This window comes from Papaver somniferum, unplaced genomic scaffold (assembly GCF_003573695.1).
Source record: "Papaver somniferum cultivar HN1 unplaced genomic scaffold, ASM357369v1 unplaced-scaffold_19, whole genome shotgun sequence".
Classification (NCBI taxonomy): domain Eukaryota; kingdom Viridiplantae; phylum Streptophyta; class Magnoliopsida; order Ranunculales; family Papaveraceae; genus Papaver; species Papaver somniferum.
In genome coordinates, this window is record NW_020628818.1 from 12,298,801 (window position 1) to 12,321,535 (window position 22,735).

General features: G+C 37.9%; 2 protein-coding genes across 3 annotated transcripts; one reads left to right on the forward strand and one right to left on the reverse strand.

The window, feature by feature from the left end:
* Positions 1-671: 671 nt before the first annotated feature.
* Positions 672-17,244, forward strand: LOC113338858 (cactin-like). Of its 2 annotated transcripts, XR_003354872.1 has the most exons (14): positions 672-966; positions 1,070-1,161; positions 1,556-1,655; positions 1,906-1,977; positions 2,160-2,222; positions 2,377-2,526; positions 3,583-3,678; positions 3,973-4,257; positions 4,345-4,489; positions 4,579-4,724; positions 4,948-5,394; positions 5,491-5,758; positions 9,982-9,983; positions 17,234-17,244. XR_003354872.1 is itself a non-coding variant. In XM_026584251.1 (12 exons), exons 1-12 carry the CDS (start codon positions 811-813, stop codon positions 5,608-5,610), a joined length of 1,872 nt encoding a protein of 623 aa, XP_026440036.1. In that variant the 5' UTR covers positions 672-810; the 3' UTR covers positions 5,611-5,872. The 2 variants fall into 2 exon arrangements, 1 of the variants encoding a protein (XP_026440036.1); XM_026584251.1 differs by lacking the exons at positions 9,982-9,983; positions 17,234-17,244 and having other exon boundaries at positions 5,491-5,872.
* Positions 6,964-8,378, reverse strand: LOC113338531. The gene is made up of 3 exons (XM_026583933.1): positions 7,643-8,378; positions 7,395-7,450; positions 6,964-7,308 (listed from the first exon to the last, which is right to left on the reverse strand). Exons 1-3 carry the CDS (start codon positions 8,376-8,378, stop codon positions 6,964-6,966), a joined length of 1,137 nt encoding a protein of 378 aa, XP_026439718.1.
* Positions 17,245-22,735: the final 5,491 nt, after the last annotated feature.

Below are 22,735 nucleotides of genomic sequence, written 5' to 3' on the forward strand. Positions count from 1 at the left end.
AGTATTTATTTATTTATTATTATTTTCTTGACACAATCAAAGTATAAATTGAACTCGCAATCTATAGGTTGGGAGCCCAATCCCTGGTCAACTGGGCTAGTGCAAGTTGGTTACTGGTATTTATTTTTCCCATTGAGAAACTTGGTTTTTCCATCCACCAAGACCCTCAAATATATATATAACTACCCATATTCGGGGAAGGATCCGTTTACATGGTTATAATGACATAATCCGTTGACATGGTTATCATTTTCTCTACCTAACCCAACCGGCAATAAATTTAAAACTAATATTTTGGTGACATGTTCCTCATATAAAACTCTACATTCCTATTAAAAATGATAGCATTCCGAAATACGAAACTTTACCATCCACAAATTTTGATTTCAACCATTAATTTTCGACGGTTAATATTCAAAATGGTAGATGGTGATCTTATACATTTCGAAATGCTCTTATTTTTGGTGGGAGTGTAGAGACTTATAAAAAGAACATGTCATCGAAAGATTAGCTTCAAATTCATTGCCGGTTGAGTTTGGTAGAAAAATGACGCTAAAATGTCAAGATTATGTCATTATAACCATGTAAACGGATCCTAGCCATACATGTCTGATGGACTTGCCCTTTTAAGGGAGAATTTTGGCTTCACGGTGTCCACCGATCCGGAACCGGATGGTTCCAATCTCATATGTCTCGTTCCCATTCTAACCGAGATAAGTAGTTTGGTACTTCGGTTCAAATTCCCCTCTTCTCTTTTACATCCCTTAAGTTAGGTCTCATTTTTTTCTTTCTGATTCTGAGTACTCATCAATGGGGAGAGACGGAGGTAGTAGTAGCAGAAGAAAACACAGAAATTATTCAAGTAGTGATGATGATGATGATCGAAGAAGACGAAAGAAGAGTTCTTCTAAACAAATCACAGAACAAGAAATCAATGAGTATTTAGCCAAAAAAGCTCAGAAAAAGGTATGTTTATTTAATTCGATGGTCAAATTTTGGGGTTTCTGTTTTCTTTTCTTTTTTTTGTTGTGTTTCTAACGTAATTTTCTTTTTTTTTGAATCTGTGTAGGCAATAAAAGTTGCGAAGAAATTGAAGACGGAAACAGTTTCTGGTTATGCTAATGATTCGAATCCGTTCGGTGATTCTAACCTTAATGAGAAGTAAGTGTGAATTTATTGTTATTTTTGTATTTGTTTGATTGAATTGAACCTAGAAACCCTAAACCCTAAGATGAACATAACGTGAATCAATTTGAAACCTAGTTTCTTCTGTTTAATGTGCTTATTAGGTTAGATACTGGCCAAGGCGTGGTTAATAGTCCAAGTTGATTTCAGTTTTTTGTATGCTTATATGTGTTGTTTGGTGAATCTGGGCCGAGTAAAAATGTTAATGTTAATGTGAATCAAGGGGAAGCTTAGATTAATTGGTTAGTGTGTAATTAAGTTTAGATTTTTGGTGAGATAGAATAAAAAGTGTGAAAGTGAATCATGGGGGAAACTTAGTTCTGTCTGTTGTTGAGAGTTCAGTTATTGAATTTGCATTGTTGGGTTGCAGGTTTGTGTGGAAAAAGAAGATAGAAAAATCGATATCTCAAGGTGAATCTATTGATGAAATTTCAGTTAAATCTGAAAAGAGGAGAATCAAAGAAAGGATGGTATGTTCTTTTGTCGTTCTCTTTTTTGTTAGGATTACCTAAGATTATTTAGAGGTGTGTATTTGTTTTGGTGTTACTGTATGCTCTACATCAGCTGTTTTTCTTCAAGTTGATACTGTTGCTAATAGAACTCGTAATACACATGCCAAGAAAACCAACTACTTGCTATCATATGTTGTGAAAATATCACAGTTTGTTATCTATTTTGTTAGCTAATGTTCTTGTTCTTATACTCATATTTGTTACGCAGGCGGAGATTGAGAAAGTAAAAAAGAGAAGGGAGGAAAGGGCTATGGAAAAGGCTCAACATGAAGAAGAAATGGTTAGAGTTTATGACTTTATTCTAACTTATTATTAATATGTTGTTTCTTGTTGTTGCAAGATAATATATAAACTATAGTGTGGTTTTCCTGTAGTCGACTATACATTCTTTTTTCAGATTTTTCATGTGACTTGTATGAAGGTCTGGTTCTGGATTTTACCTAAAAGTTTCCTAATGTGTAGGCAATGTTGGCTAGAGACCGTGCGAGAGCTGAATTCCAGGACTGGGAGAAAAAGGAAGAAGAGGTATTGAATAATACTAGTATTTCAGCTTTTGCATTTTAGTACCTTGACTGCATGCTGCTTGTTTTCATATCTTGACCTGTTATCTGGAGAGACCATTGGTCATCTTTTTGCATTCTTGACTCCATGTTTTGCTTCTAAAATTCTACATCCACAGTTTCATTTTGATCAAAGCAAGATCAGGTCAGGAATTCGATTACGTGAAGGGCGTATTAAGCCTATTGATATACTCTCCAAGCATCTTGATGATTCAGATGATTTTGAGTTCGAGATTGATGAACTGGATGAACCATACATGGTGTTCCAGGTAAATATTTCTTGTTTTCCTTAATTTATTCATTTGATGTTTGTTCAGTATACAGAAGTTTTTGCTTTAAGTAGGAAGTTATAATTCTGTCGGACACCATGTCAGGCATTACTTATGCAAAAAAAATTTACTTCCTTCATGATTCCTGAATCCTTAATGGCGGAAGCTTGATTTTCTCTCAGTTGGTCTTAACTCTTGAGATGCAGTGTCTAAAACCATATTAGTTAGCCTGCTTGGTAACTGAGGCTGAGCTTCTGATGTATTAGGGTAAACGGCAAACACTGACGGACCTATGAGGGAGCTAAAAAGAGCTTTAGCCCGCCCCCTCAGAGGTCCAGAGTTTTTTTTAGTATATGCAGTAGTTGGAATTTCATTTATAACCCAATGCACAGCCCGCCATCATGTTCACTAGCGACTCTTTTTTAGCTTCTTAAACATATATACAGCCGATTGAAAACACCATATAAGTCTGGTAGAGGTCTTGAATCTTGATAAAAATTTAGGAGTTTGGGGAGCTTAATAAACTAATGAGAGAATACCTTTTAGTTTTTAGGGGTTTTCGCTGATTCATGGTAATGCTAAGAGAATTAAAGGGGTATTCAAATATGTGGCTGGTGACATTGGTAAATTAGCGCCTTCCGAAGAAAAATTCTGGGTTCATCCCTGACGGCAAATGACCCCAAAACGATTTTGGATTAATTTCTTTCTTTTTTTTGGCCTTCTGCTCAAGCCAAGTATTCTGTGTTTGTTATGTATTAATAGTAGCGAATTCATAAGATTCTCGGGCAGTGCAATCGTCGTGTTACGTCTTTCTTTCTTTCTTCTTCTTTCTTTTTTTTTTCTTTTTTTTTTTTTTAATTTTTTTAGTTGCAAAGAAAGTTCGAGTTGGGTACATGCTATACAGCCTATACAGCATGGGGACTTTGACTAATAAGCCTATCCTAAATGTTGTTACTAGAGCTAATCTCAAGTTTTAATGGCAAGAAAAAACCTCATTTATAATGTATAGATATACTAGGTAACATTGCGTTTAACATCTTGAATTTCACATTACAGGGCTTGACTGTGAAAGATATGGAAGAGCTTCGTGAGGATATAAAACTGCATCTGGATTTGGACAGGGCAACACCTACACATATAGAATATTGGGAGGTATTACCCTTTCTCTTCCCTGCTACCCTCTTCGTATAATTAATTATTTTCCACTGGAAATCCTTCTGGATAATTGTCTATTAGCTGACTGATGTGCCATGAAACAATGACAGTCTGTTGGATATTTTATATATAGCAAGTTAGCAACATGTATGTGTTTGCTATCAGTGGCTGGTGTTGCTGCATTAATAACATATTTCCTCTAACCGTCCATCTGATGCCTTTTGGTATTACAGCTTGTTTCATCTGCACTCATATGTTGGTCCTGAAGTGACGTTCTTTGTTTTTTGACAGGCGTTATTGGTGGTTTGTGATTGGGAACTAGCAGAAGCTCGAAAAAGGGATGCTCTTGATCGAGCTAGAGTACGTGGAGAGCAACCACCTGCTGAGTTGCTTGCTGAAGAAAGGGGCCTACATTCAAGCATCGAAGAAGATGTGAAAAAACTCCTGCATGGGAAAACTTACAAGGAATTAGAAGTGTTACAGACGCAGATTGAGTCACAGATGCGTTCTGGCACTGCCAAGGTAGTGGAGTACTGGGAAGCTGTTGTCAAACGACTTCATATATTCAAAGCCAAGGTAAGAATCCAGTTTTAAAATCTTCTTAGGTTGCATATACTCTGGTTCTGAGTTGAAACTAATTGCTCAGTTGTGCAAATCACACAGGCTTGTCTAAAGGAAATTCACACCAATCTGTTGCGTAAGCATCTAAGGCGTCTGCAAAACCCCGTGAAGAGTGAAAATATTTTGGAAGATGATCGTGATGATCCGAAGCCGCAAGCTGAGGAGGATATCTTTCCTGATGCAGAAGGTATGTAACGTTAATCTCATTTACAGTCATGTGCTAGTTTGCCTCATGATATGTTGCTTGTGTAGCTGACAATTATCTGTAAAAAACAGATGCTGGGTCATATTCTCCCAAACTCATAATGAAAGTGGAGGAGGCTGACGAGGAAGAAGAAGAGGCTGGATCATTTTCTCCAGAACTTCTGCATGATGATGAAAACGAAGAAGCAATTGACCCTGACGAGGATAGAATTGAACTAGTAAACTATCTGTCTTCTATATATTTTTTTTTTGACACGGGGGCATTTCTCTGTAGGAACCAATAAGTAGACTGCATAGTGCATACTATGATTTGGTCCAGCAAAACATGATTTCTCTTTGTTTGACTTTTGATCTTGTTCCTATTTCATTCTTCTATATACTCACTGCTTTTTCTTTTTTGTTTGACTTTTGATCTTAATGTCTTTTGTTTCAATGAAACAGGAACGTAAACGTCAGGCTGTCAAAGAAGAACATAAAAGACGACTTCAAGAAGCGATGGCAGCAAAACCTGCTCCAGTGGACGATAACTGGGAATTGAAAGCCAGTAAAGCAATGGGAGATGTTGTGGATGGAGATGCAGTATTTGGTTCTGGTGCTGAAGTAAACCTAGATTCCCAGGTTTATTGGTGGCATGACAAATACCGTCCTAGAAAACCGAAATACTTCAACCGTGTTCATACTGGGTATGAATGGAACAAGTACAACCAAACTCACTACGATCATGACAATCCGCCTCCCAAGATTGTGCAAGGTTACAAGTTTAACATATTTTACCCAGACCTTGTAGACAAAACAAAGGCTCCTACTTACACCATAGAAAAGGTGGAAGGAAGCAATGGTGAGACATGTCTTATAAGGTTCCATGCAGGACCCCCATACGAGGACATAGTAAGTTTTCATCACTGTGCTTGCCGTTACTGATTTTAAAAGAAACTTTCCACCTCCAAGGGTTGGATTACTAATATGTTTTTGTTGATAATGCAGGCATTCAAGATTGTTAATAAAGAGTGGGAATATTCCCACAAAAAAGGCTTCAAGTGTACTTTCGAGAGAGGAATCTTACATGTCTACTTCAACTTCAAACGTTATAGGTACCGCAGATAAGTTCAAGCTGAGGAGTGTCAACTGTGTTGGGTCAAGGTTGTTTGACTTCTGCTGTGCTTTTCCATGAAAATGCATATTCCCTTAAATGTTTCTTCCAGATGAATTTCCTCTTTCTCCATGGAATTCATTAACATTCTAAACATGCCAGGTAATTTTTGTATGATGTACCAGAAAGCATCCAAATTTTTGCACGATTTTTTAGGAAGTGTTGATGAAACATGTTTATTATCTAATCTTGGATAATGAAAGATTGGGTGACAAACACAGAGTGATAGGGCTTCTAACTTGCGCAACTAAAAATCCTTTCGGATGAAAAATTGACAATGGCCGGTCTCATCAGTCGACTAAGAATTTTCAGTTATGTTATATGAAAATTTTCCAGTTTACCTCATAATTGACCATTGTGAAATCACTATTGTAGAAAAAATTACGAGGTAAGAATTTTCACAATGGTCAAGAAAAAAGCAGAAGATAAGAATTATACAATGAATTTGGCATTAGTTATGTTGGGAGTTGTTTCTGGGACGTATGTTGTTAAGACTAGAGAGATATCGTTTTTTTTTTCTATAAAAAAAGCTTAGGCCTAGAAAGGCACTTAAGACAGGTACATAGAGTTTGTGATGACATTGGCATTGGATGTAGTTTGTGATGACATTGGCATTGGATGTACCACTCATCCTGCCAACATTGTTTTTACAAAAGAGAGCTAAATTAAAAGCGTCCATATTTTGAAGACAATGGATGATGTTGAGGTTCAATAAGGCAAAAGATATTGGGTTGAAACCAATATTTCTACTACTTTCTTCTTGACAGTTACTTCGTTCATGGTAACTAATGTGAAATCTTCCTCTAACAGCTTCATGGTAGAGCATCTTGAAACAAATCAGAATCTCCATTGACTCAGCAGATATCAATATGTTTGTGTGCTGCAATTCTTTAGCCCACTGGAAAGCTAGGTCTGCCCCTCCTGTTGCTCCCAAGCTCCAGAGTATCCTGGATGTCCTCTGGTTCCAACGATGTTTCCTGCAAAATCTGTCATCGTCAGAGCAGTGTAGTATAAAAAGTTCTCAGGGTCTTGTAGGGTACATATTTTGATAGTATTCCCAAACTCTGACGTTGCATTCAGATTATATGGAGTAATGTTATGATGCATTGTAGGGCTCAATTTCCTCAGGTAAAAGTGGGAAATCATTCATGATATGATCCTGCATATGATGTATTCTATTATGTTTGCACAAGTGTTGCTTAATGCGCAGAGAGGTAACTCCCGCTTTAGGTTGAATTTGTCTGAAGATCAAGTCACATCTTGCTTTCCAAATATACCAGCAAGTAGTGGCATAAATGTTGCAGTCATTACTGGTCATTCCAGTTTGAAACCAGGAATTCAGCCAGTCTATGAAAATGGTAAAACTGAGTGTTGTAAGAGCCAATGATTTCATGCAAAACTACAGTAGCAGCAGAGCAGTTGAGGAACATGTGTGTCATGGTTTCTTCTTCCCCACTATTGCAAACAATGCATGTAGGATTGATGTAGTAAAGTATGCTAGCTGTTTTAGCATTTGTGGGAAGAATTCCATGAGCACATTTCCAAATGAAAATTCTGATAACTGGAGCCACCTCCATGTTCCAGATGGCTTCCCAGTTCCCTGTTATAATGTCATTTCTGTAAAGATTTCCAAATTTTGCCTTGTATAGAGCCTTGACAGAAAAAAAAATCCCGTGTCATTGAGGTTCCATATTATCCTGTCTTCTTCATTTGGGTGAGTCTGCAGGTTGATAATCACTGCAGCATTATCATTGTTGAAGTAGGTATAAACTTGAGTTTCATCCCAATTTCCATCTGGAAGGAGTAAAGACTCCACATTTTCAATATGTTGTGGGCAGTTCTGAAGTTTAGTCTGTCTTGAAGTGGTATTGGGGATCCAAATATCTTCCCAAATCTTGATCTTCCTCCCATTTCCAATTCTCCAGGTGCAGTGATGTTGGATGTTGCTTATGCCTTCTAAAATTCCTTTCCATATCTAGGAGTCACCATCCTTTGATTTTGTATCCATGTTGAGAACATTTCTGCCCAAGAGATACTTGGCATCCATGAGTTTATACCATAGAGGATATTTATCCTGCTCAAGTCTCCAGCCAATTTTGGTTATCATAGAACTGTTAAAGAGTTCCATATTCATGAATCTTAAACCCCCCAACTCTATTGGTTTGCACACTGATGTCCAAGCTTTTGGGTAATAACCAGTAGGGTTTTCTATATTTTTTCCCCAGAAAAAGTCTCTTTGAAGCTTGTTGATGTCTTTACAGGTTTTCTTAGGCACCTTGAAGCAGTTCATCTGGTAGATACATGCTGAAGAAGTGACAGATTTGATGAGAAATTCCCTTCCAGCAGGGTTTAGAGGAGTATTTTTCCAACCAGAAAGTCTTAGCTTCAATTTTTCCACTCCAGGCTTGAAAAAAATTATTTTGCTTCTATGAGTGAAGAGAGGTGAGCCTAGGTATTTATCATCCAACTGAAGGATTTGAACTCCCGTAGAGCTACTGGTTTGAGAGATGAGATTTGGGTTAGTGTTTTTGCTGAAGAAGACTCCAGATTTGTTGAAATTTATTAGTTGCCCTGAAGTGCTTCCAAATATTTGAAGAAGTTCCATAATATTGTGGGCCTCAGACATGTTGGCTTTGCAGAAAATCATACAATCATTGACAAAGAGAAGGTGGCTGATAGATGGTGCAGCTTTACAAATCTTGATACCAGTAATAATGCCCATTTCCTCAGCATGCAGAAAAGAAACATATAAGGGGATAAGGGGTCACCTTGCCTTATCCCTCTAGTGGGTTTGAAGAATTTATCAGGGGAGCCATTAATTAGGACAGCAGAGGTGGAGGTTGAAATGCACTGGAGAATTTTGTTACACCATTGATCATCAAAACCAATTTTCTTCATTATGGCCATTAGAAATGTCCAATCAACTCTGTCAAAAGATTTTGCCATATCTATTTTTATGCCCATTGTACCAGAGTTTCCTTTTTTCCCCTCTTTTTGATCTCATATTATGAATAATTTCATGAGCAATGGCTATGTTGTCAGAAATTTGCCTTCCAGGAATGAAAGCATATTGGTAAGGAGATATGATTTTGTTGAGATAAGGTTTCATTCTTTGGGCTAATAATTTGGATATAATTTTTTAAGTGGTGTTGCAAAGACTGATTGGTCTGAAATGGCTAGGGGAGATTGGGTTGTCAGTTTTGGGTATGAGAGATATGAAAGTGGCACTCATTTCCTTAAGTAAGTGGCCTGAAGAGAAGAAATGCTGAACCATTTTGAAAATATCATTGTCAATGATATACCATTTGATTTTGAAGAAATTTGGTGGGAATCCATCTGGTCCTGGATCTTTATCACTAGCCATACTGAATAAGATAGTTTTAATTTCATAAGATTCATGCTTTCTGTTGAGCATAGTGTTACCATCAGGGGTTATGGTTAAGGGATTCAGGTTGATGATTTCAGATGAGGGGTTTATGGTTTCAGCAGTTTCCATTTGAGAAAAATGGTTGGTAAAACAGTTCTTGATTTCTTGATAATCAGTAATCCAGTTGCCTTCCTCATTCTGGATTGAATCTATTTAATTTATTTCTTCTTGTTCTACTCTTAGTAGATCTGTGAAAGTAACTTGTGTTCTGATCTCCCAACTTTATAAGTTGATCTCTGCTCTTGGTTTTCCATAACTTTTCTTCTATGTCTAGCCAGTTTTTGAGTTGTTTTCTTGCATCAGCTAGGGCCTGACCTCTATCTTCTTTGAAGTAGTGAATATGAAGCCAATTTAAGTATTGCTTGCATTCATCAATATTTGTTTTTGATGTTGTCATAGACTTTATTGTTCCAGACTCTGATTTGTAGATTTATGTCTTTAAGTTTCCTAGTAATAAAGAAAGCACTTGAACCAGGAGTTACCTTTTCCCAGCAATCAGCTATAATTTTCATGCATTCAGCATGGTCTAATCAGGGACCAAAAAACTTTAAAGGAATCTTACCATTTTTCCAGTGAAGATTGGAGTTTAGAAAAATGGGGTGATGGTCAGACCCAATGGCTAACATATTAGTGATGGCGGTGTTAGGATAGATGGCTAGCCAATCATCATTTGCTAGACCTTTGTCCAGTCTTTGTTCAATAAGAGCATGACCCTTTCTTTTGTTTGACCAAGTAAAAGGGAAACCAGTAAAACCAAGATCAATAAGATCCATATTAAGAATCTTTTCATTGAATATGGAAGCTTCATTAGCATCCATTGGGTGAGTGCTGAATTTTTCAGTATCATGGAGAATGAAATTGAAGTCCCTAATTACCAACCAAGAAAAATTATTGGAAGATGTAGTTTTCTCTATCATTTGCCAAGAGTTTATCTTAGAAGGAGTGTTATAAGGGTTACTATAGTATCCTGTGAATAGACAAGGAGGGATATTGGCAGTTCTGATTATTGCATTGATATGGTTCAGAGAGAAATCCATAATTTCTAGGGATACATTGCTTTTCCATATCAATGCTAATCCACCAGCAGTGCCACTCGCCCCTCCTGGGTTAACATACCAGTAATTGTTGACCCCTATTTCATGCATAGTTTTCTTAAGCTTATCATATTTTTGTTTTGTTTCAGATAAGAATATAATGTCAGGGTTCAGTCTGTTGAGCATATCATTAAGATATATCTTAGCATCCCTAGTACCCAATCCTTGGCGATTCCATGCTAGAGAAGTAAAGAATTGCCAAAAATATGACACATTTGGATACTTGGAGATGAGACTTCTAATGATATTATCATAACAGGTGCAGACCATGATATGATCAATAATTAAGAGATTATAAGAGCTTAATCAATGGTAATTACTAGAGTTGAGGAGGTGTACCATGGTTTTTTTTAGATGAGCTATCCAAAGTGCCATTAGCCATGAGGAAAGGAATATTGTCCATCTGCTCCTGAGGAAGATCAGTCAGGTTTGTGAATCTTTTGACATTTGTCATCCCCATGCTATGGAGGGATAAATTTTCTTCATTATAGATAGACTTCTTTCTTTTGGTATCTATGATGGGGGTGTTAATAGTATTCAGGGTATTTTCATCAAAGTTATCAAATGAGTATCCCTTTTTCTTGACCTTCCATGCTTCTTTTTTCTTCTTGGTAGCTTCAGCTTCCATGTTTTCTTTGATTTGAGCCAAGGTAGGGAGGGTATTGAAGGGGAAATGTTTTGGAGTATTAGTGGCTGGGAAAATTTGTTCAGCAGCAGCAAGGTCAGCAGCAACAACTTTCTCATCTTCAATTCCTGGCTCAGAGTTCTTGTTGAGGTTAGTTCTTGCAGCAGCTTTCCACTTTGGAAGCTTTTTCTTGTAAGAGCCAGCAATCTTTTTTGCTAGGTCCATTCTTCTGTTTTTGATCTGACAAGCTAAGACATCTGGGTGTGGAGGGTTTGAAGTATCAGAGGGAGAGGACTGATATCCAAAGATGATGGGGTTATTTGAGGTAGAAGCAATATTTGCTATTGTCCTTTGAAGCTTCAATCTTTTAGCAGCCTTCATTTTTGCTTCAAACTCAGCAGCTGCATCTGCATCAGAATATTTTATGTGAATGACATCCTTTCCAGATTGAACAATTTTTTGTTGAGGGGTTATTGGTGGTGGGGTTGGTTGGGGAATTGGTAAATGATGGTAATCAACATTTTTTTGGTTTGGGGGGGAGGGACATGGAGGACTTTGGTGGTCAAGCACTCTGCAAACTTTGCAGAATTTGATGCCATTGAGAGCATAAGAACATTCCATCCAGTGAGAGAGAGTAGGGGTTTCAAATGCTTCTATTCCAAACTTGAGAGATCTAGTTACATTGATTGTAACTTTTACTTCCATATTTTTTTTTTCAAATATGTCCCTACCATAAGGTTTTTTTGAGTCTTGGTAAACTCCAATTGGATTAACTATATTTCTTATATCTGGAATGATATGAGTTGGGATTCTCTTTACAAGGAGCCAGATCATGAATTTAGAGAATAGTTCTTCATCAATTAGTTCAAGACCTTTGGCAGGGACTCCTACTAGAACCATCAGCTTGTCAAATACCCCTTTAGTGCCTCATTTCCTCAAAGTTGAGTAGTCTTCTTCATGAGTGGTTCTGAGAATGTAAAAGTTTCTTCTTCTGTTCCAAACTTCCACCTCAATTCTGCTAAGCATTTCCCAGTTTGCATTGATAAAGTTGCTTACTCTGGATGTTTGAAAGCAAATGTTGCTGCACAGTTTGCCAATAAAGCATCCTTTCTAATCTTGAGGGATATTGAGGTTGTTTAGTTCTGATATTTTCTTTCTAATCTTGAGGTTGTTTAGTTCTGATATTTTCTGAGTTGATAAACACTTTTGGGAATAGATCCCCAGGGATGGTTAATGCTGAATTCATTTTTTTCACTAGGTTATAAATGGAGTGTGGGTTTGAATTTGAGGAAGAGGCCATGAAATTGATAATTTGGTACCAAAGAAGAGAGGGTGTATGAAGTTTATGTTCACTTGGATAAAGGAAGGAAAAGGAGATGGTAATGAGAATGATGTTGATATGACTAGCTTTAATTTGAAATTTGTTCACAGGTATACTTTGATAATTGTCGTAAGTGGAGTAGAAAAAAGGCTCTGTATGAAGACTGTTGGAGTTGTACTTGTGAGTGTTGTTACATTCGTCATGGTATTCCATGGAAAATGGCAGTTTGGATGTAAACCTGTTAACAAAAGCGCCACTATGTACTATAAGGTTAGCAGCAGTAAAAAAAAAGTTTGATGAGTGTATAGTTACTAGTTTACTATGCTTTTCATCAGTATCAGCTTCTAATGTGAAGATAGTGTAATCGAACTTTTGGTTCCAACTTAAAATTATGTTGAGCTGTCTCCTTGTAGTTATGGGCTCATTTGTGTGATTGCGATGAATTTCAGCCCTACGTATTTCGAGTCAGCCGGTGTCTGAGTCGTTATTTGGTGAGTAAGCATCTGAGTTAGGATCGTATGAGATAGGTGTGTGGGAGGCCAAGTGTCTTTGCATGTCATCCATCTGCTGGTGCCCGATGTGGTTTTGTCCATCAGTTCATTTCCATCTGGAAAGACCAACAGAATATCAGTCAGAAGAGAAATATGTGTGTAAAATAGTTTCCTGCAGCATAGGTTATTATAGCCTAAGTGCGGGAGATTTGAAGAGACATGAGTAAGAGAGAAAGGTTTTCGAGAGAAAGAAGTTAGATATTGGGAATCGTTGCAATTTATTGGCGAAACGATCGAAGCTTCAAGGATGAATCCCTTTATAAGAGTCTTTTCACTTGTTGGGAGAGGAACCAATTGCTTTTTCTCTGTAAGTCTTCCTTCTAAAAATTTCCTGAGAGTTTCTTCATGGATGGGAGTCAGGAAAATATCGATTGCAAGGGCAAACAAAAATTGGTTGAAGTAGATGTTGAGCCCCGTATACAATGGTACCCTTATGAGCATCTGGTTAATCGTCTGCCCTATAGAGTAGCTTTTCCACAGGGATGTGAATCCCCCAATTTCAGAGAAAGTTTCAACTGGTATTTGAAGGACATGCAACATAACATGGATGTAAATATTGAAGAGGGTTTGATGCAAGACAGTCTACCAGGAGTTGTACAAGAGTTGTTGCTCGATTCCCCAGTTGAGAGATTGATTCAGTTCTTCAAGCAACCCAATCCTTCTCCCATTAATCAAAATATAGGTAATCCCTTTCTCAGACCTGATTTGAATGTTGAACAGGGTGGATGTAGAATGCCTGATGCTACGCATCATAGAGAGAGTAGTGCACCTGATTCTAGAGGAACTGAAGGACCAATGCCATCGGAGAATCCAAAGCGACATGGATATGATGATGATGACTGGGTCTTGTAAGATTATCATCCAAGATATATGGACCCTTTGAAGTTCATGAGGGAGTTGTAATTTTTGATGATCAGTTTCTCGTATCTGGGTTGATTAAGATTGGTTTTCAGTCGCTTACTCTTACTCCTGTTGCACGGTTCATGGTTCGACAGTTGGTTGCATAGCCTTGGAAGGAGGAGGAGCCTATGCACTTTCCAGTTTTGGATGCTCTTTGTTCGGATACTGGTTAAATTGGGCGAGCCAAATTTGCCGAATTTTATCAACCCACCACCGATCCAACCGCCGATCCAGATGTCGATCCCGTTCAGCAGATGAGTCCGTCCAAAGGTGAACCTAAGCAGACTGAGCCGAAGGTGGACCAAGAAGAACAACATACAACTCCTCTGAGAAGCCAGATTCCAAGGCCAACCAGGCGATTGACTCGGAGTCAGACTCGAAGTGTTAGCCAAGGTACTCGGAGCCGAACTCAGCAAATGGGTTAGAAGGTGAGTATGCTGATTTTCTTGCTTCGTGTACTCAAGAATCATGTGAAGCAGTGTTTGATTTGGTTTTAGGATATGATGGGAAACAATCTGGGGATAAATTTGGGGATTATGTTTTGGATTTTTTTGGTAAGTATTTTGGATAATTTGGATAATGGTAATTTTATGGATAATAGATGGATGTTTGTTTTTATGAAAATTTTGAAATGGATGTTTGTTGTTTATGAATGTGTGGGTATGAATGGATTTTATGGTCAAAGCCTTGATGTTGGTAACCACAGTTAGAGGATCAGTAGGATTTTCTAAGGCATGATTAGTTTGAATAGAAGCAGGTAAATCCTGAGTATGATTTTCCTCAAGATGTTGAGAATATGTTGATAGATTTAGGGTAGGGGTTTCAGTAACATAGCTCTGCTCAGGTAGATGTGTGAAAATATTCTGGTTGAAATGAAGTGAGTGAGATTTCTTGGTAGTAGTAAGACATTTCATGATGGGGTTATGGTTCAAAGCATCCTGAAAGTTATTTCTGGTATTAGGTTTGATTGAATAGAAGTAACTGGGATTTCTTTTAGCCGTAATTAGGCAATGGGTAGTAATGATTAAGGTGAAAGATCTCCTGAATATGAAGGATTGGTTTTACATAGTGATTTTTGTTATGCTTGGGTTGTCTGGGATGTTGTTGGTGCCTGTAATGGTTATGGGATCTGTGATACCTGTGAGACTTGTAATACTTGTGCTTTTTGTGATTCTACTGATTCTAGTGATTCCTGTGTTGCCTGTGATTTGCGAGTAGCTTTTTCGTAAGAGCTGAGGCAATTACAATTGCTAATACTGTGATTTCGATTGTTGTGATTGTGATTGTGTTGCTGATGAATATCTATAGAGAAATGAGCCAATTAGGAGAAGATGTAAAGAAGAAAGATGATCATGGAAGCATTAGAGAAGAAAAAAGAAAGAGATTTGAAGAAGAACTGAAAGATGGTAGAACACCGGTAGGAATCCGGTAGAAAACTGGGAGAAAAATACCGTTGAGATACAAGAGAACAATGATAACGGATAAAATCTAACTGATATTTGTGTTTTCAGGCGATGTAGGATTTAGAGTTGCACAACTCATTCCCTCTCTTAAAACTCATTCTCTCATCAGAGATATTGTTAAACTCCAGAACCTAGTACAATCAAGTAATACCGATTAAGAGAAGTGGTTTCTGTTAGGGTTCTTTTGGATGTGTCAATGAATTTTGTTTTAGATTAATGTTTTATGAGTCAAAGTTACTTGACTTCTGTCGCAGTGTGTTCCTTCTAAATTCCAGCCATATATAAAATTAATATTGATTCTAAAATTAACAACTACAAGATTTTAGAACGAAGTTCCAATTTAGGTAACCAAGGGCTACTCGATAAGGAAACCATATCTAAGACTTCCATAAATCAAACTTTTTTTTTTTTATAAATAAAAAGTGTCCCTTAAACCTATTCATTCATCTTAATCTCTCTTTCTATCTCTCGTCATTTGTTCCGATGGCCAGACAACTTGCAGGACATAGACAACAACAACCAAGAGATCTACCACATTACTTTGCGGTAACTTTTTTTTAGTTTTTTTTTTCCCTCTCTCTGATAATATATCATTCTCAATTTCTTAATCATTTCCCTTGTCTTTTTTCTTTTTTCATTATGATTCAGATGACAATTCACGCACTGATTTCCTTAGAGTGATATAATCCCCGTGGCTCAACTATTGCACAAGTTGAACATCAAATACGGCTGTTATATAATTCACCAGACTCTCAAACCCGGCTGTTATTTGATAATTTACCAGACTCTCACGCATTACAAGTGGAGATGGAGCTGGAAAAAATGGTTAGAACGAGACAAGCCTTCAAAACAAAACCAGATAAGTATATGTTTCTGTATACATGTAAGCTACACTACAAGTTTAAAGACGCAGGAGGAGGTGGAGGATACAGACCCTGAGGACCAGGAATACTACATGTGAAAGGACAATAGTCTCACATCACTAGTTTCCGCATAATGAACTTAAAATATAATATGGAAAAGCGGCTCCACTCATTGCCAATTGGTTTTGAGTTGGATGCCCGCAGAATTTAACATGGTATCAGAGCTAGGCCCGTACGCGGGGTATAGGCCGAATCAGTGGCCACCGTGACCGAATGACCGGTTCACATGTGCACCCATGACCGAATGACTGGTCACTCGTATGATCTGTACGTGGGGTGGACCGTGACCGAATGTCACCTGCACATCCATGACCCACACGTGCGTAGGTCCACGTGTTAGGCCAAATGACTGGCCTTACACGTGAGGGAGGGTGTGAAAGGACAATAGTCCCACATCACTAGTTTCCACATAATGAACTTAAAATATAATATGGAAGAGCCGCTCCACCCATTGCCAATTGGTTTTGAGTTGGATGCCCGCATGATCTGACGGATGCAAATAATATGGCGAAGTTAGGTCAATTTTTCGTTCACCATTAGATGTTGATTCTTTATCATTAGATGTTGATTCTTTCCCTGTCATGGTGCAAAGCTTCGGCGCATACGAGAGAGAGTTTACCAAATGGTTTATGATTTTTTTTCCTTGAGGTTAAATCGTTTTTGGCACGGATGCCATGAAACGATGTGGAGAAATGAAATTATTCTTTCATAACTTGATTACAGAGATTTACAAAGGCATGTTAAATAGAGAACATACACAGGACTCAACTATGGTTAGAAAATCTCCTCAAAGAAATCCTGCCATCTTCAGCTAAAGATTTGCCTAACATATCTAAATGCAATATCTAAATATAAACACAGCAAATATATACATTAATATCGTATATCTCCTAATACTCCTCCTCAAGTTGGAGCATGGATATCGCGAATGCCCAACTTGCGAAGAAGCAACTCAAACTGTAGACGCCCAAGGGCTTTCGTAAAAATGTCAGCAAGCTGGGCAGTTGTACGAACATGAGAAGTGACGATGTCATCTGATTGAATTTGATCCCTCACATAGTGACAGTCAATCTCTATATGTTTGGTGCGTTCGTGGAAAACAAGATTGGCAACAATATGAAGTGCGGCTTGGCCATCACGGTAAAGATGCATAGGTTGATTATGTGAAACACTAAGAGACTTCAATAAAGCCTTGAGCCATGTGATCTCACTACAAGTATGAGCCATGTGATCTCACTACAAGTATGAGCCATCGATCGATATTCAGCTTCAGCGGAAGAGCGTGAAACAATGTGTTGCTTCTTTGTCTTCCATGATATAGGAGATCCACCCAAAAATATGAAATATCCCGTAAGAGAGCGACGACTAATAGGACATGAGGCCCAGTCAGAATCACAATATGCAACAAGTTGAAGTGCTCTATCCCTTCGTAAAAAAAATACCTTGACCTGGATGAGCCTTGAGATAACGAAGAACACGAACATCAGCATCCCAATGAGACACTCTAGGAGACTGCATAAACTGAGCCAACACATGTACTGAATAACATAGTTCAGGACGAGTGATTGTTAAGTAAATCAAATGCCCAATAATCCTGCGGTACTGCGACGGATCAGAGTAGAAAGGTCCATTATCAAGAGCAAAATGATGGTGTTGATCAATAGGTGAGGAAGTCGGTTTCGCTCCTAGAAGACCGGTTTCAGAAAGTGTATCAAGAGTATATTTCCTCTGAGATAAAAACAAACCATCAGACCCTCGAGACATTTCAATTCCAAGAAAATACTTGAGGGTACCCAAATCCTTCATATGAAAGCATCGACCTAAATATGTCTTAAAGGAAGTAATAGCAGCGGAATCGTTCCCAACAATAATTAAATCGTCAACATAAACCAAAACTTGGAGAGAATTAGCACCTCGTTGTAGTTTAAAGAGGGAGAAATCGGCATAAGATTGAACAAACCCAAAAGATTTAAGAGCGACCGCAAGCTTAGCAAACCAATTACGAGGAGCTTGGCGGAGACCGTATAAAGATTTATGGAGATGACATACTTTACCAGGAGTGGTTGTTGAAAAACCTGGAGGTAGTTGCATATACACTTCCTCATCGAGATCTCCGTGAAGAAAGGCGTTATGAACATCCATCTGATGTAACTCCCAGTCTCGAGCAACCGCAGCGGCTAGAAATGTTCTAACAGAAACCATTTTAGAAACAGGAGCAAACGTTTCAAGGTAATCCATCCCTTCAACTTGTTTATTACCAAGAACTACTAGTCTAGTTTTAAATCGCTCAACACTACCATCGGAATTGTATTTTATTTTATATACCCATTTACACCCTATAGCCTTTTTGCCCGGAGGCAGATCAACAATAGACAAGGTACCATTTTCAATAAAAGCATCAACTTCCCTGGACATTGCCTTACACCAACGTGGATCACGTACAACATCCACATACCTGGTAGGCTCAGTAATAGCAGTAATTGCCGCTAGAAAATGAGTATGACTTTTTGAAAAATTAGCACAAGTCATATAATTAGTTATGGTATAAGACGTACCTAAAAACCTTGATGAGTATGGGGATGATGACGAGGGGTCTATAACAGGGGCAGTGCGACATACATAATCGCACAAACGACTATTAGGAAGGCGAGTTCGAGTACTGCGACGAATAGGAGACCCATGGATTTCCCCCTCTACTAAAGACACAGATTCTGTATCTTCTGTACTTACTTGAGTAAGTTGAATAGGTTCCGTATCTACTATTGGAGGTGGTGGACCAGATGTATCAGAAACCAGTATAGGTGAGCTCCCCCTGTCGTGGATGATAGATGTATCACTAGAATGATCCGTGTCAGCTCCAGTTGAGAAATGACTAGTAAGCACAGTAAAGTCGCTATCATTTTGCTCCTCAATTAGTTCTGATGATGTACGAGGTGAAACAACAGTAGATATAGGAGTATCTAATGTAGGTACCTTGTACGGAAATTTTCTTCAAAGAAGACCACATTTCGGGATACAAAGAAAACTTGTTTTTCCAAATCAAAAACTCTCCAACCTTTTTTACCGTGGGGATAGCCAACAAAAATACACTGTCGACTCCTTGGATTAAATTTATTCTTATCATGAGGCACTAAACTCGCATAACATAGATATTCAAAAATGCGAAAATGATTATAAAAGAGGGGGTTTCTTATGCAACAGTTCATAAGGAATCTTCCCACCTAGTAAAGTAGTTGGTGTACGATTAATAATATAAGAAACACTCAAAATACATTCACCCCAAAACCGAAGAGGTAAATTGGCTTGGAACCGCAAAGCACGCGCCACATTCAGTATATGACGATGTTTGCGTTCAACTCGCCCATTTTTTTGTGGTGTATCAACACAAGAAGTTTGAAATTCAATACCTTGTTCCGCGAAGAAGGGAACCAATGGTCGAAATTCTGTACCATTATCACTTCTCAACATCTTAACTTTCTTATCAAATTGTGTCTTTGCCATAGCACAAAAATTCTTAAAAATTTGCACCACTTCAGTTTTATGTGCCATCATGTAAACCCAAACACATCGAGAGTAATAGTCAACAATGGAAAAAAAGTAATGTGCACCACAAGAAGACTTAGTATGATAAGCATAATGAACTTAAAATATAATATGGAAGAGCCGTCCACTCATTGCCAATTGATTTTGAGTTGGATTCCCGCAGAATTTAACACTACCATATATGATAAATTATTACAATATGGTAATTTTATTGTTCTATTTCTGTTTTCTTTTTTTTCTTTCAACATCACTTATAATTTCTGAATCATTTCCTCTTTTCTGTTCAGATGATAATGCACGCAATGATCACCTTAGAGCCAGAAAATCCTGAAGGCTCAACTATTGCACAAGTTGAACATCAAATCGGGTTGTTATATGAAAGTTTACCTTATTCTCATTCGGCCCAAGTGGAGAATTGGCTGAAAATAATGATTAGAAGTAGACAGGCCTATGAAGCAAGCTTAGATCGATATAAAGTTATGCATGGATGCGAACTGCACAAAAAGCTCCTAATGTACGGAGTAGGACGACGGAACGTGAGGAGGATAGTGGAACGTGATGCCTCGTTGCCTCTTGCTAACTGAAGATTTCATTATTCCCATGGATTTACTTACGGGGCACCTGTTTTCGGCGTAGTTATGTTATCTTTATTATCACTTATCGAGTACTGAGCAACTTATGAAGGCAAATGTTATTCTGGATTACATTACATGAATCAAGTATTTTTGCATCTGCAGGATAATATGGTAAACCAAAAAAAATCTTTTATTGAATAATGGTCCTTGCACTGTACTTTGCCGATCTTATCCAAAATCAGAGACATAGACCCGAGATTTTTCCTTAGTTGGGGCTGAAATGTTATTGATGGGCAAGGCACCCGAAAGTGACTTTAAGATGTACGAAACCAAAGCTTCCTCACTGCCTGTATGAATACTGCAATCATATAAACTGGTTTAAATTTCTACTTTCACACAACAGAATATTATTTCCAGACACGACCAATTTAACACACATGCAAAGTTCATTCCCTTGTTGTACACTTATATATTTATGTAATTTGAGCAAAGCACACCACCACTAGAAGAGTTGTGTAATTAACGAACACGTTGCGAAAAATAAGCTACTCAAGGTCTATCCTTGGGAAACCTTTAGTGAAGCTGGCCTAGATGAAACATCTTGCCGCCATGCCTTCACATGAGGCCTACGATTGATCAAATCAGCATGTGGACCAAGTCTTCATGATATAGGTGATATATGGAATAGAGCTGGCAAACGGGCGGGCCGGGGCTTGCCCGTTACGGGTTCCACGGGTTCGGGTTAATACGGGTTGAAACCCGTGGGTTGAAATTCTTTACGGGTTGTCGTTTCTTCAATCCGTGTCCGTAACGGGTTGAACCCGCGAGTTCACGGGTTGCCCGCCCGTTTCAGAACTGAAGATAAGGAACTCACATTGTTGCAGGTGAAGAAACAAGAACAGATTTTCTAGAACAATGCAAGAACATGGGATTGAATTTCCTGTATCAAATCCATAAAACCCATCTATGAATTCATGAAAGAAGAAGAACCCAGAAATTAAAAAATAGAAGATGATGAAGTAGTACTAGTACTAACATTGTTACAGGAAAAGAAACAAGAACATGTGGTTTATGCGAAATTATTCTTCCATGGCAAGAATCAGGGAAATGCAAGAACTTGGCAGTAGTACCTAATGCCAAGACATACCATCTACAGAAATGAAATATATTTAAATCAACCAACATTCACTCTGTACAATACCTACAAGTAAATTTCAAGTGATATGATTCATTCATCCGTGTCTTTTATAGGTGAAGATAGCTCAGTCACGGGTTTACGGGTTGAACCTGCGGGTTCACGGGCCGGGACGGGTTAACCCGTTTACTCACAAGCCGACATTTTTCCAACCCGAACCCGGCTTGTTTCAAAACAAGCCGAGCCGGATTCGAGTTTTCACGGTCCAGGCACGGGTTAACCCGCGGGTTTTGGCTTGTTTTCCAGCTCTAATATGGAATATGATTAAGATCAGCTAGTATATACAATCGCGGAGGAGATGGTGGACCCATAGTTACGGTTAGTAAATATCTCGGACGAGATTGTGGATCCAAATGCTCGATACCAACCGTAACTGAAGAAAATTCTCAGATATAAGAACATACGGTTGGTAGTTGAACTATTACCAACCGTAATAACATCAAAATCTCCAGTTACGGTTCGTAATAGAATTAAAATTAACCGTAACTCACATAAACTCAGAAACTTCAATTTTAGTTTTCATCTTAAAACCTAATTTTTGATAGAAATTAAACTTAAATCGAACAAAATAAACTAAACCTTAATTGGATTTTTCAAAACATACTTTATTTAAGTCATTACACTACACTTGATTAATTTTTTAATCATCGATTAATCGAAGACGATGAAATTGTAAGTTTTAATGGAGGTTACATTTGATGGGAGGAGGAGAAGAGAAGAAGAAAGAAAACAAATTTTCAATTTAGTTTTGATTTAGGTTAAAAAATGGGAAAGGTAATCTAGTCAATTTACATCCCCTTTAGGACATCCCCTAACCAACTAAAGGGACACTACTATCACACTGCCGCCTCTCTAATAAAACATCCCCTTCAGCATGTGGACCCATAGTTACGGTTCGTATCGAGCATTTGGTTACCAACCGTAACTCAGTTACGGTTGGTATCGAGCATTTGGTTACCAACCGTAATTGAGTTACGGTTGGTACCGAACATTTAGTTACCAACCGTAACTGGTTTTACGATTGAGTTTTCTTCAAATTTAACCAGTTACAGTTGGTAGTTCATCTTTTACAAACCGTAACTAAGATTTACGGTTGGTTACGAGCAAAATTCCAACCGTAATTAACTCTGAAAATGTAAAAAAAATGGATTTTTTCTAAACTCTAAAATCTGACATTGTTTTGATTTAGAGTTAATTGAAGTGAAACTTAATCATTAACACTAAACTAGATTATCAAGACTATATATGTAAGAGTTAATTTGTCATTTCCAGTTTTATGGATAAGGGGCACTTGAATTATCATGTAATGACCTTTTTTGTCCTATTACAATGCCGTCCATCTAATAAATCATACTGCCGCTATAACAGGCTTGTATCATAAACATCCGGGATTACTCTGACTTTAACAACGTTCTCGTAGAGGAGCAATAAAGGTTTGAATGGAAAATGGTCCAATTGTATA

Bases quoted from the DNA above. Each gene is read 5' to 3' on its own strand.
- LOC113338858 (XM_026584251.1), top strand. From the start codon at position 811: ATGGGGAGAGACGGAGGTAGTAGTAGCAGAAGAAAACACAGAAATTAT. The intron at 4,258-4,344 runs GTAAGAATCCAG...CAAATCACACAG, and splicing joins TTCATATATTCAAAGCCAAG to GCTTGTCTAAAGGAAATTCA. The intron at 4,490-4,578 runs GTATGTAACGTT...TGTAAAAAACAG, and splicing joins TATCTTTCCTGATGCAGAAG to ATGCTGGGTCATATTCTCCC.
- LOC113338531 (XM_026583933.1), bottom strand. From the start codon at position 8,378: ATGGGCATTATTACTGGTATCAAGATTTGTAAAGCTGCACCATCTATC. The intron at 7,451-7,642 runs GTGACTCCTAGA...TACTCCTTCCAG, and splicing joins GGATACAAAATCAAAGGATG to ATGGAAATTGGGATGAAACT. The intron at 7,309-7,394 runs GTGATTATCAAC...TTTTCTGTCAAG, and splicing joins TCAACAATGATAATGCTGCA to GCTCTATACAAGGCAAAATT.